General features: G+C 43.3%; 1 protein-coding gene across 2 annotated transcripts in view; it reads left to right on the top strand.

Annotated features, from left to right (window-relative positions):
- The window catches only part of WNK2 (WNK lysine deficient protein kinase 2), a 637,481-nt gene that overhangs the window by 294,662 nt on the left and 330,325 nt on the right, over window positions 1-12,494 (top strand). For both annotated transcript variants that reach the window (XM_069206415.1, XM_069206414.1), the window contains one exon: window positions 12,222-12,418. In XM_069206415.1, coding sequence (XP_069062516.1) covers window positions 12,222-12,418 — 197 coding nt within the window. The remainder of the gene's footprint in view (window positions 1-12,221; window positions 12,419-12,494) is intronic.

The raw sequence follows: 12,494 nt of genomic DNA, 5'->3' as shown, positions 1-12,494 counted from the left end.
CTTATATTGAAGAGGCCAGAAACCATTTGGCCGAAGCACATCAGCATTCTTTCTACAAGGAGTCCTCGCCAAAGGATAAAATCCTAGAATAAGAGGAAGACTATTATCCTAAATCCACATTAGGAGATAATCTGGTCAGTCTTGATAAAATGGACTACCTAAATGAACAGACCAAACAGGACTAAAATTAGTGGCCCATTACCCTGAAATATTGTTGGTATAAGGGCAAGTGTGCATTTTCATTTTAGACTTTTTCACATTTGTTGGGGTTGATTCATTTGTCTATGTATCTTTATCATGTGAGCTGAATTACTGTATTCAAGTATGATATGTTGATTCCATATCCTAGTATGGTTAGATATGATCCTAACCCAAGAATGAAATATGCTGTAATAAAAATCACAGATCCAATAATAACTAGTGTATTATTGTTGATATAATGAAGATGTTATGATCCATCCCTCAAGAGCTTTGATTTTTTTTTTTTTTTTAATTGCCTGCACTTGCAGCATTTTGTTGAGTCATGCTCAAGGCTCGAGAGAGTTATTTTGGACAGCCTTTGTATTTTCTAGACATTGTATGGACTGCTAAATATCCAATTATATCACACTGGGTGAATGGGCAGTGATATTGCAGATTAATGATGTCTCTGATCACTTGCAGTAAATTATGAGCAGAAGAATGTGCTAGTTTATTATTATTGACATGTTCACATGTCACTACGTCTGTAATACAGAAACTAGCAGGAGTTAATAAGCACAATATGCTCTAATTATATTATTCAGAAATTATACAAGGTTTGGCGTTGTTATCTTTGTATTAAGCATGAGGCTGCACTTCGGCATATTGAGACAAAAAAGTGAGAATCTGCTCTGCCCATTCAACATATACGATTCCATTTGCCCACGTGTATTCAAAATGTGTGTGTGCCTAGTATGACATAGTAGCTGTGAATTACTGAGCGGCCACATGGGGTACTCCTAACACTTTCTCTAAGCAGTGTGTACTGAAGGCTAGCTCTCAAACTGATGCTCGGTCCAGGCTATCTAAGTAAATATATCCGTGACTAAATAATGATGTCCTTAGTACCTGGCTTCCATTTCGACCTCTTACCACACACGCCAATCATTTTCACTGCTAGTAATCATACAGTGAAGATAAGAGAGGTTGGCTAGACCCCGGGACAAGCTACTTTGCACTGTAAAACTGCTCCTTTTTTTCGTAAACTCAATTTATTTACAGTGGCATGCTTGCCCTTCGTTCTCTGCTCTCCACCCCACCACTTCTTGGTGATAATAGGCATCAACCATCGAATCCAAATAGTTAGGGCCATTGCTCCTAGCCCTAAATTTTGTGTCATGTACACACACTGTAAAAGGAAAAAAACGCCTAGAAGTACAAGACTTACTACCCGTTTTTATGGTGGCATGTTGCAAAATATTCTCTCAATTTTGTCTGCTTATAAGTTTCACATTCTCAGTGTAACTTGGTTCAAGCGATTTTTTTTTTCCCAGTGGTTCACAAACCTAATACCATTAATAAATAGTTTTCCAGGGTTGCATGGCCGTATTTGTATGCAACTATTACTATGCTGGGGGGGACGTTGCTGCTGCGACCGGGACTATGCATCCCAGGAGAACACTGGCTGCTTTGGAGGTAGGGCCACAGGTGCATCACGCTACAAAGTGCAGAAGGGCTTACTGCTGTTGGGGATGTTGCTGCTGCGACTAGGACTACATGTCCCAGGAGACTTCAGAGCACTGGCTGCCTTAATGTTGGGTCCACAGGTGCATTGTGCTACAAAGCGCAGAAGGTCGTCCTGCTGTTGGGGATGTTGCTGCTGCGACTAGGACTACATGTCCCAGGAGACTTGGGAGCACTGGCTGCCTTAATGTTGGGTCCACAGGTGCATTGTGCTACAAAGCGCAGAAGGTCGTCGCGCTGTTGGGGGACGTTACTGCTGTGACGGAGAGCCTTCTGAACACTGGCTGCCTTGGAGGCGGGGCCACATGTGCATTGCAGTACAAAGTACAGAAGGGCATCCCACTGTTTGGGAGTGTTGTTGTTGGTGGACGTTGCCGCTGCGTCTGGGACTAGGCATCCCAGGAGACTTATGAAATCCGGCTGCCTTGGAGGTGGGGCCACAGGTGCATCGTGCTACAAAGTGCAGAATTACATCCCTTTGTTAGGGGACATTGCTGCTGCGACCATGACTAAGTGTCCCAGAAGACTTCTGAACACTGGATGCTTAGGAGGCAGGGCCACAGGTGCATCACACTACAAAGCACTGAAGGGCATCCCACTGTTCCACTGTTGGGGAACGGTGCTGCTGCGACCGGTACTACGTATCCCAGGAGACTTCTGAACACCAGTTGTCTTGCAGTTGGAGGCGGGGCCACAGGTGCATCGTGCTACAAAGTTCAGAAGGGACATACTCCAGTGAAGTGCAGTCCCTGAGAACACCAGTCGTGGGGTCAGGGTTCCTCCAAATCATGACCGTAGGCAGCGCTGGGTTTTAGCTCCCAGGCTCCATCTCCCTCCGGACTCTACCCCTTTCGTGGCTATTCTGGCGGACCCCCCCTAACATCAGGGATAGAGGAGACTACATGAGAACGTATCACAAAGCTAAGTATTGGTGTTCTTTTAAGGGGGAATGTAACTGGACGTGACAGTGAAAATATTATGGCCAGATGAGTTCACTGGTTAGGCCCGGTCAAAAATTATTTGAAGGGGATTATATTGTGAGAAATTTCAGGCGGTCGGATATAGTCAGACAACTTATCTTTCACAATACTGCAGAGGAAGTGTACTGGTTGGGCATTCAAGTGCTCCCATTAAGCTTTTTTTTTATCCCCCGTCTTGGTGCAAAGGCAAGGAGATCGTAGTCATGCATATCCCAAAACCAGGCCAGATTAGACCCTTAGAATAGAGGACTTGTAGCACCATTAGAGTTGAGGAACAGATTTCAACCTTTGGAGTTCTGGAGTGTAATGACTGACTTAGAGTAGAATAGAGATCCCGCTCCCCAACCCCTCCAGAGATTGCTCAAGCCTATTGCTGAGGTCCAGAATAAGCAATCACCTCTTTTTTTTGTGTTTGGAACATCTTGCTGGGTTGGGCAGCAAAAGAAAAAAGGAAGTTAGGCTAGAAAAAAATTAGTGAATGTGATGTAGTGGGATTGCAAGAGACCTGGGAACCAAAATATTATTTTTATCTAGATGGATGTATCTCTTTTTCTGTACCAGCAGAACCCTCATCGGTAGGCAGAGCAAAGGGTCGTTTTCTTATATTGATTTCCCTGGGCATTGAGTGTACCCTTATGCAGATTGTACCCGATATGAGTAATCTGAAGGCTGCCAAATTAGATTTTGAAGGTTTATCAGGCATTTTATTAAGTTTTTATAAGTCTTATGATCGAAAATCCCCTACAGGACATTTATGTACCCTACATTCCTTTTTACATACCTCTGTGGGGAAGAAGAAATCTCCCTATTCAGTTGTGTTATTGGGTGATTGTAACTTACATCTATGCCCCAGAGTTATGGCACAGAATGTAATTTTGATGTAGGTTCCGAACAAGGTAACCACTTTGAACGTTCTGCCGAGGGTAGTATACTGGGTGATGTTTTGGCAGATTTTAATCTGGTTGACACTAGAGTGGGCTTGGAAGGGCCTCTTGTCCCAACTTTCAAGGGAAGAGGGGCCAATACAAATATTGATCAAATTTTTGTTTCAGCCTACGTGGTTTAGTTTATGTATAGTTCTGAAGAACACTGGTCTGAGCGTAGTGACCATGAGCCTTTAATTCTTTTTTTGGATTGGGAAGGTCCAAAGGTCGTGACAACAGAAACTGGCCCTACTAATAGAGACTACTCCACATGATCAGGGGGACAGGGTAAAATGGAGTAAGGTCCCACATGACACCTTCCTTAATTCTCTCTATATGTGTGTGATAATGATTTTCAACTGTGCCTGAGTGACTCCAGGAATGAGATACTTTTGGATGCAGTTGGAAGAATTTGCAAGCAAATTAATACCAATCTTAGGGCCACAGGCAGTCCAGGCCAATGTACAGGTGATAAATGGTTTGATTCTAACTGCTCTAAGACCCACCATACCCTGAAAATGGCTGTAAAGAAAACCCCAGAGATAGAACGTAGATAGCAAGGAGACAGAAGGATTGTAAGATTGCTATGCTAGCCCGCAAGAGAGAGATTATGGAGAAAGCTTCAGAGGACCTTGTGAATCCTCTTACCTTAAGTAACAGTGTCATATTTTGGATTATTATTAATTGTCCCTTTTTCTCTGGTGAAGCAAACAGAGTAATAAAGTGTACAATCCCAGCAGATGCATGGGTAAAGCATTTTTAAGGGATTACAAAATCTCTGGGTACACTCAGGGAGGACGCTGTCACTTGTTTTATGGAGGAGGAAGTTGGGGCAGCCATTGTAACTGTGTCTAAGAATAAGGCCCCGGGTCCTAATGGGGTCCCCGCTGATTTATTTAATTATGACCCTACGGTTTGTGTAAAATCTTAATAGGATACATCTAGCTTTTATGGATCTATCATCGGCCTTGAACCAAGTTAATAGAACCAAATTATGGTTGATATTATTAATTGATATAGGCTTTGACCATGGCATTGTTAGTTTCCTACACTACCTTCATCAGGATTTAACAGCTGCAGTCAGATTTAATCATGAAGGGTCCCTGGCAGCGCCAATAAATATACATAAAGAGGGAGAGTAGAAACGGTTAGGAATTATGATAGCTTTATTTCTATGTTTTACTCTCCTGGTTACTATATCAATCCTACTATGTTGTATTGTTCTGGTTATTGCGGCTCACTTCTTAATATCTAAAATACAGTCGTTTTATTAAAACATTATATAAAACTTATACTGTCTTTGTCATTTGTATATGAGACCATATAGTGAATGAGAGAGTTGGTTTGGATCTGAGTGACCACGACTTCCCTGAGAAGTTCCAAAGATGTCATGCGCTCGGCTGCCCAATCATTTCTTCCCCGTGGGAGAAATGAGGCACTGCTAGTTAGCCGGAGCAACAACCGGATTTAGGGTGACAGAGTTCCTTACACGTGGGTCAGACTCAGTCCCCCACACCGTTATCGATCCTGCTGCCTAGAAATCCAGTAGTCTCATTTAGGATAATGAGAGCCCACGCGACACTATCACTGTTTCCTATTAACACGTTTTAGATTATACCTTTTACATTGGCTTTTAGCAGAACCTCAGAGTCGTCATAATGTGGAAAATCAGGGGCCATGTTCCTGTGACATTTTTTAGATTCAAGATACAACGCACTTTATTTTTTTCTGTAATTACTATAGCACTTTGGGACAGCGTTACATCTTACTATTACTCAGAGGGAAAGGATTTTGGCAGATAAAACCTGCCTTGATTTTTCTGCAAATGTTGCAGTCCTGTTTTAATGTGCCTAGCTTTTTGCTGGGAACGCTTAGAATGAGAAAAAAAATCTGTGCTGCTGAAGGGCGAGGGACAATCCTCTTATGCTTTTTATAATATTTTACTTCATGATGAGATGTATCCACAGTCAATATCAGTTTTAGTTTGTGTACCCCATGCATGTGTTTTACGGTTTTACTGATTGATAAGAGTAGTATTGATGATGGTATTGCTGATGAATTTGGGGGTACTTGAGACAGAACGAACTCCTTGTTGCAATTCTGCATACTTTTTTTATTGTTTTTCTGATGGATTTTATGACTGAGTTTTAATTGCATCTAATGGCTTGTATTTGAGCTATTTAATTGTATTCGGACTAACATAAAAAAAAAACAATTGCACGATTTTGCACATCTGTTTTAAGTAAGGAGCTTTAATAACATTGTAAATTGCACTTCGTTCTTTTTATCTGTACTCTATAGAAGCTGATGCAACTTTTTATAACCTGATGAATATTGTTCTTTGTCTGCATTTATGGATTTTTTATTTAATCCGAATAAAGATTGACTGAATACTTTTCCAATATTCCATTAACTGATTTAGATGTTGACAGAGGGAATACTCCATCACAAACGTGACGGATATTCTGTCTGCCATATTACGATTCCCAAGAATAGAATGGGATCGCAATAAGGTGGACGAGATATCGGTCACGTTTGTCACTAAGTATACCCCTCCGCTGAGTTCTAAATCAAGCCCTCAGTCTTTGAAATTTGTGATCTGGGGGTTGCCCACCTTAAAATGCCTATTCCTCTGTCTTGCTTTTCCTCCAGAGAACAGTGCATCACAACACGCATGGTATTGACTAGAGAAACACATCCGGGTGTCAACCTCAGTGTTATGCTCATCAAAACTTTACAAAGGCCCCAGCCCTATTCTTTAGAATTATTTTATCATCCCCATCTCCTTGATTATATTTTTCCAGGCCCTTTTGACCAGTGACCTCCTTTTAGAATCAAAAAGCCCTTTTGAAGAGTCTGGCTCTTTCTTCCTCCATTGTGTGTCGCACCCAGCTCTCGAATGCAGCAATCCAAAAATCTGTCAGCAGGTGGGGGCTCCTCCGCTTCCACATGTTCTATAGCAAAACCCGGCTTTCCCAATGTGGGATCTACAGGCCCTTATGTACCATACTACTCACAGACACTTAGGTATCCTTATCGCTTCATGCAAACACAAGTTTAGCCCTTTACGGACTGTACCACTCACAGGCACCCGTACGTAGCAGCGGTTCCTATAAACATGCACAAGCTGCCTCCATGTACTGTTCCACTCACTGGCTCATGTAAACCACAGCACCTTTAAACATACACCCTCTGTTTCCATGTACTGTAGCACACAGTGGCTCCTATACACACCATACCAGTGCACACAGCCACAAATCCAGAAATCACCACTGCTGAGGCACCCAGGGCAGGGGTTCCCATCTGCTACCATGTTTGGGATTTTTCCATCAAAACACGTCATATTCTTCATACAATTCCACCTGTTTACTCAAACCAATCTAATCCCACCTTTAAAATTATAAAGCTTTTTTAAGTATCTCAACCCTTTGGCCACTTCAAAAGGATCCTACAAGTAATCTTTCCTTTCCAACTGACCATGGAAGTGGCAGCCTGCCTGGATCAGACCAATCCCTCTACAGGCATGTGGTGGATCAACAAGGTCTTACTCCCTTAAATCAATCATAGGTAGCCCTTGTTAATCACGGCAATCTTATTTGTTGGCTCAATGTCCAGTCTTACTGTGGAAGCAGTACTGATTTTAACTCCGTAACCATAAGAGCAGAGCAGTAAAGCCATCTTCAAGTCATATTGTCTTGATTGGCTACATATAGAATATCATTTATTTTTAAGGATATCCTATCCTTCCTTTTCAAACGCCAATGAATTCCCATTGCATCTCTTTGAATCCAACTGGCCAACTGCTAGCAGGTGAAACAAGCTGCAATGGAGATAGGAAAGCAAACCTGTGTTCTGCCTTTCCCTAGGCCAAAATCATCAAACACCCTGGAAGGTTTGAAGGGTATAGGAGTACAGAAGGTCAATCCACAATAAATACTGTAGGCTGAATACCATTTTCTTCAGTATCCTAAACATAAAGGGACGTTACACTCAACTGAATGCCTTCTTTGCACCCAGCCAATATATTTTAAGTTCTCATTCATTCGTCTTAGGTTTGTCCTTTTTAACATGTGGGGAATTCACCTGAACTAGTGTGGGAGTAAAATAGTCTATATGACTGAGAAGGCGGCTAGCAAGATACAAGTGAGTGCTTTGCTTTCAATATTTAAGGAAGCGATATGAGGGACAGCCAACCCTCAGTTCCTCTAATTTTTGGATAAGCGTGTGGAAAATCATTTTTAACCCAATAAAGTGAAAAAAGTGGTTTACTAGTTTGGGTTAAAGGTAGGTCAACATAAGTAGTAATGTCACTATCCTGATCAGGTTCAGTAAAGGGTTTTGTAATTTAAACCTGAGCTCAAACCCTGGTAGTTATGGTAGACGGCAGCTGGGATTATCTTTAAGAAAATGTGTAATGCATTTAGAACTACTAAAATAGTTAAAAAGTTGAAAACACATTAAAAATGGAGGATGGGTCTGAGAGAGAAATCAGGCTGAAGGAAGTTTTAACTTCTGACTTAGGCCTCCATTACGACTTCAGCAGTCTTGAAAAAAGATGGCACTATCTGTTTCTTGAACATAGATTAAAAAAAATATAAACTCATGAGGCACATGCCCCTGGAAAGTCTTGCACCATGACCGGGGGTAAAGAAATGTGAGGTGGCCACCAAACTAAGGTAGACAAGTTTACACATCCCAGAGATCTGACTGGGGCTGTTGCAACAGAAGAGATGCAACTTCCTAAACCCCAAACATCACAAGTGGGTGAAACTTTGACCCTTAAGGACATTATGGTGGCACTGCAGAGCATACCAGGAGCCCTTGAATCTAAGATTGACTCGATCTTGATGGAGATCACACTAACAAGAGCAGACTTCCATCCCTTGGGGGCCCAGGTGATGGAGGTGGAGAAATCCTTGACCACCCTCACAGATGATACCTTGGACTTGAAGAAGCAGGTCGGTCTGCTCCCGTAGAAATAGCATATGCATCATAGTTGTGCCTGAGAAATCTGAGGGGCCAGCGGTTGATCTGTTTATGGTGGGCCTGGTCCTAAAGCTGTTCCAGCCAAGTGGGCTCTTGAACTACATCTTAGTGGAGTGGTCACACCGGGTCCCAGACACCCTCCCTAAACTGGGTACTCCTCCATGCCCCATCATTGCTAGCATATTTAATTACCAAGGCAGGGATGTGATCCTAAGACAGCAAGCACTGCTCCACCAGTTAAACAAAAAAATGCCACTATTACCTTTTTTTTTGGACTTCACACTTGGGGTGCAGAGAGTGTGCCACAACTTCCTTGACATCCAAAAGACCCTCATAGTCCGAGATATGTATCCTGCTCAGTTGAGTGTAGTGTCTCATGGGAAAACTCACTTCTTTACCAATTCGTAGTCTGTCTGGGATTGACTGGACTGTTGGCAACAGGTGGAGGCAAAACCCTGGGATCGATCCCGACGACACCGGCATGGGGAGGCGCACTCCTGAGAGAACACTGGAAGAATCACTCCTGGGGCATTCTTCACCGTGGATCCAAGAGCTCCGGAACATTCACTACAATCTGCGTTCTGGTTCACAAGCAGACTGGATTGAGGTCACAGAATGAAATGTTGATCTTAGAAAACAAATCGGTCTTCTGCTTGAGCTGAGACTCCGACTTCATACCAGTATTTTGAGGCAGGTGCCATGGAATGGGCAGCCCTGCGGCAGATGACTTTAGTCCCTGAACAATGAACCCTGGCAACAAATATCCCTTTTGGGGATGGTTGAGAGGCTTTTAGGCAGTTGCCACTGTCACCTTAGGTTAATATGTTATATTGGGGTAACAAGTGCTCTGCATGTTTGGGGATGCAGGCAGCTTGAGGTCCGAAATGTGTCGGAAGCAGGGTGGGGGGGGAGGAAGTTATTTATTGGGAGACAGTGTGTGTTGTTTCAGTTATGCATTGTTACACACCCAGCAAGGTGGGTGGTGGGGAGAAACACTATGAGTATGTACCAGCTGATCGAGTGACTATGCACCTCCTCTCTTGGAATGTCAGTTGACTGAGGGACAAACTTAAACGAGCTACAGTTAAGCAATATATTAGGAAACACTCCCCAGACATTGTCCTACTGCAGGAGATGCACCTCCTGGGCAACTCTTGTTGTGTGCTGGATTGATGAGGGTACAAAATGGTTGTGCATGTAGGCTACATCTCCACTTCTAGGGGCGTGGGAATCCATTTGAAGAAATCATGCCCCCTTTTGATTAAGTAGACGTGGACAGATCAAGTGGACGCTACGTGGCCATCACCGAGGGCGACTATAAACCTACTTTGTTTACGTCCTGCCCCTACCCCCTCGATGCTATGTTTCCTGAATTAAGTGCGATGTTACTCACGGTTCCCGATGGGGACCTCCTAATAGAAGAAGAGATTAACCCAACAGTGAGGGGTGACATGGACCGATTCCCATCTAAGTTGGTGAGTCCTGCCTGTAGGCCCCTTGCTGACTTCCTAGAGGCCATGGGCCTTGTTGCTGCATGGCGTACTCTGATTTCCCCATATGCGTCAATTCACCTACCACTCAGGGGCCCATGACAGCCTTTCCTGTGTTGATTACATTCTGGCCCTGGTCCACCAGCTTCCCGAAATATGGGAGATCTACCACCTGGCCAGGAACATCTCAGATCTCTTCCCTCTATGGATAGTCTATGGTGCGGGAGATGGAAAGAAGCGTAGGCAGATAACGCTGAATCCCTGATATGTCAAACTGCTGAAAATTAAGGTGGGGTTGATAGAAACAATATAACACTGTTTTAAGGAGCATGAGTCCTCCATAAACTTGAAACAAATGCTTTGAGAGGCCTACAAGGCAGTGGTCAGGGACTCTCCTTCATAGTGGGACACAGGAAAGAAAAGAGGGTGAAGATAGAGACTGTGGAGAAGCAGATAATAGAGCTTGAGTCCAAAATTAGCGGCCATGGGGAAAAAAGGTACAAATGAGTTGGCTCTCAAAAAGTGTGAATACCATGATGTTGCGACAGATGCAGCTAGAGTCGGCCACAAGGCACTGCAACATCGCTTTTACGAAGTGGGTGATAAAGCTGGGAAATTGCTGGCCTGGCTCAACAGAAAAGAGTTATCAAACAAATGGGTGAGTGGTCCGGATGCCTACTGGAGAACTAGTGTGGGGCAGTCAGGGTTTAACAGAGGTTTTTTCCCCATACTACGTAAGACTGTACTGCCCCCCCCCCCCCCCCCCCCACTCCCAGGTCGACCACAATGGTCGCAGACTCCTGTGAACTATTGGCAGATATTAAACTCTCAACTCTTACTCCTGAAGATAGGGAGTCTCTAGAAAAAGACATCCCCGAGGCAGAAATAGCAGGGGCAATAAGAGATTTGAGAGATCAAGCAAAGTGCTAGGTCCTAATGGCGTCCCCATCGAGTTGTATAAGATTATTGCCTCTAAGCTTGTCCCACACATGAAGATGTATGATGAGAGTTGTGAGGTGGGACTGCTTCTGAAAGAGCATAGTCTGACCTCCATAGTGGTCAGTGAAATTGTGCCTACTGAATATAAGGGATGAATCCGATCTTGTAGAATGGAAAAAATGTGCATGACCTTGGGGTCGGCTCTGGCTAAGTGTAACATTGCACGGCTGTGGGGGGTCGCCATCATTACCACAATTAAAAGATCGGAAAGATGATGTGGACTGAAGCATGATGGCGGAGAGAGTCGTTTATGAGAGCCCAGGGTGTCTGAAAAATGGGCTAGAATATGGGAACACTGGAATGATTACAGGGCACTTGTGTACCTCCCTCACCTTGAACCCGGACACAATGTGAAACCCTGATCATCTTGGTACGAATGTATCTGCGAACGGGAAGGGTAGGGAATCCGAGTATGCTCCACTGGCTATGTAATGGTGTGAATTCCTCTCCGTCACCGAAGTTATCATTGATGATACAGACCTACTGTGTTTTATGTGTACTTGCCCTGTTTTCAGTAAAAGATCTTATAAAAAAAATATGTAATTCAAATGTTACTTAGGTCTTTAAAACATAACTTTGTTTTAACAGCTAGAGATCATAGATATGTCTTCTGCCATACTTGCAGTTTGCATAGATCGTTATTCAACGTAATGCGTTCGTGCCTTTAGCTGATATTGTCCCAGAACAAAATTACACTTAACTGTGTGAGGTAACAAAAGTCATGTTGTCAAGAAAATAAAAACAGTTGTCCATTGGCTAAATTTTTAATTTGTAAATCCATTTTCCGGGGTTTGTTCAACAAGAACTTAACTGTATTGTAAATCAACAGTAAAGGTAACATTTATTGCTCTCATTTCGAATGATGTTGCTCAGAAAATAGTTTTAAAGAGGCTTCTTCGTTCTTCTTCTTCTTCTTCTTCTTTTTTTTTTTTTTTTTTTTTTTTTTTTTTTTTTTTTTAAGCTGAAATATTAGCTCTTGTCTAAATTTGAGGCAGTTTCTGACCTGTATGTTTGATTGCTTTTTTTTATTTTTATAAACCAATGTACAGCGCGAGCTCCTTATGCAGTTACGTCACTCTGAGGTATGTGTTGGACTGGCTGATCCCTTTGAGTAAATGCAGTTTTTTTTTTTTCTTCAGCCGACAGCACTTTTGACAGTGGCCAGGGGTCTACTGTTTACTCCGACTCCCAGAGCAGCCAGCAGAGCGTCATCTACTCCTCTGTGCCGGAGTCTGCGCCTCCTGCCGTCCAGCGTGTTTACAGCCCTCCTCTCGCTGACCACCAGGCCGGTCCCCACAACCCGCAGCAGCCGGGGCACTTCCAGCAGCCGCCCTGCGTGAGTTTAAACTCTGTCTAAGGCGCAGTCCAACCCTTTATTTCACTCGCTTGTTACCTATCGGTGTCTAATATTG

The sequence above is a fragment of the Pleurodeles waltl genome, chromosome 9 (assembly GCF_031143425.1).
Source record: "Pleurodeles waltl isolate 20211129_DDA chromosome 9, aPleWal1.hap1.20221129, whole genome shotgun sequence".
Lineage (NCBI taxonomy): Eukaryota > Metazoa > Chordata > Amphibia > Caudata > Salamandridae > Pleurodeles > Pleurodeles waltl.
This window is presented reverse-complemented; position numbering and strand designations above follow the sequence as displayed.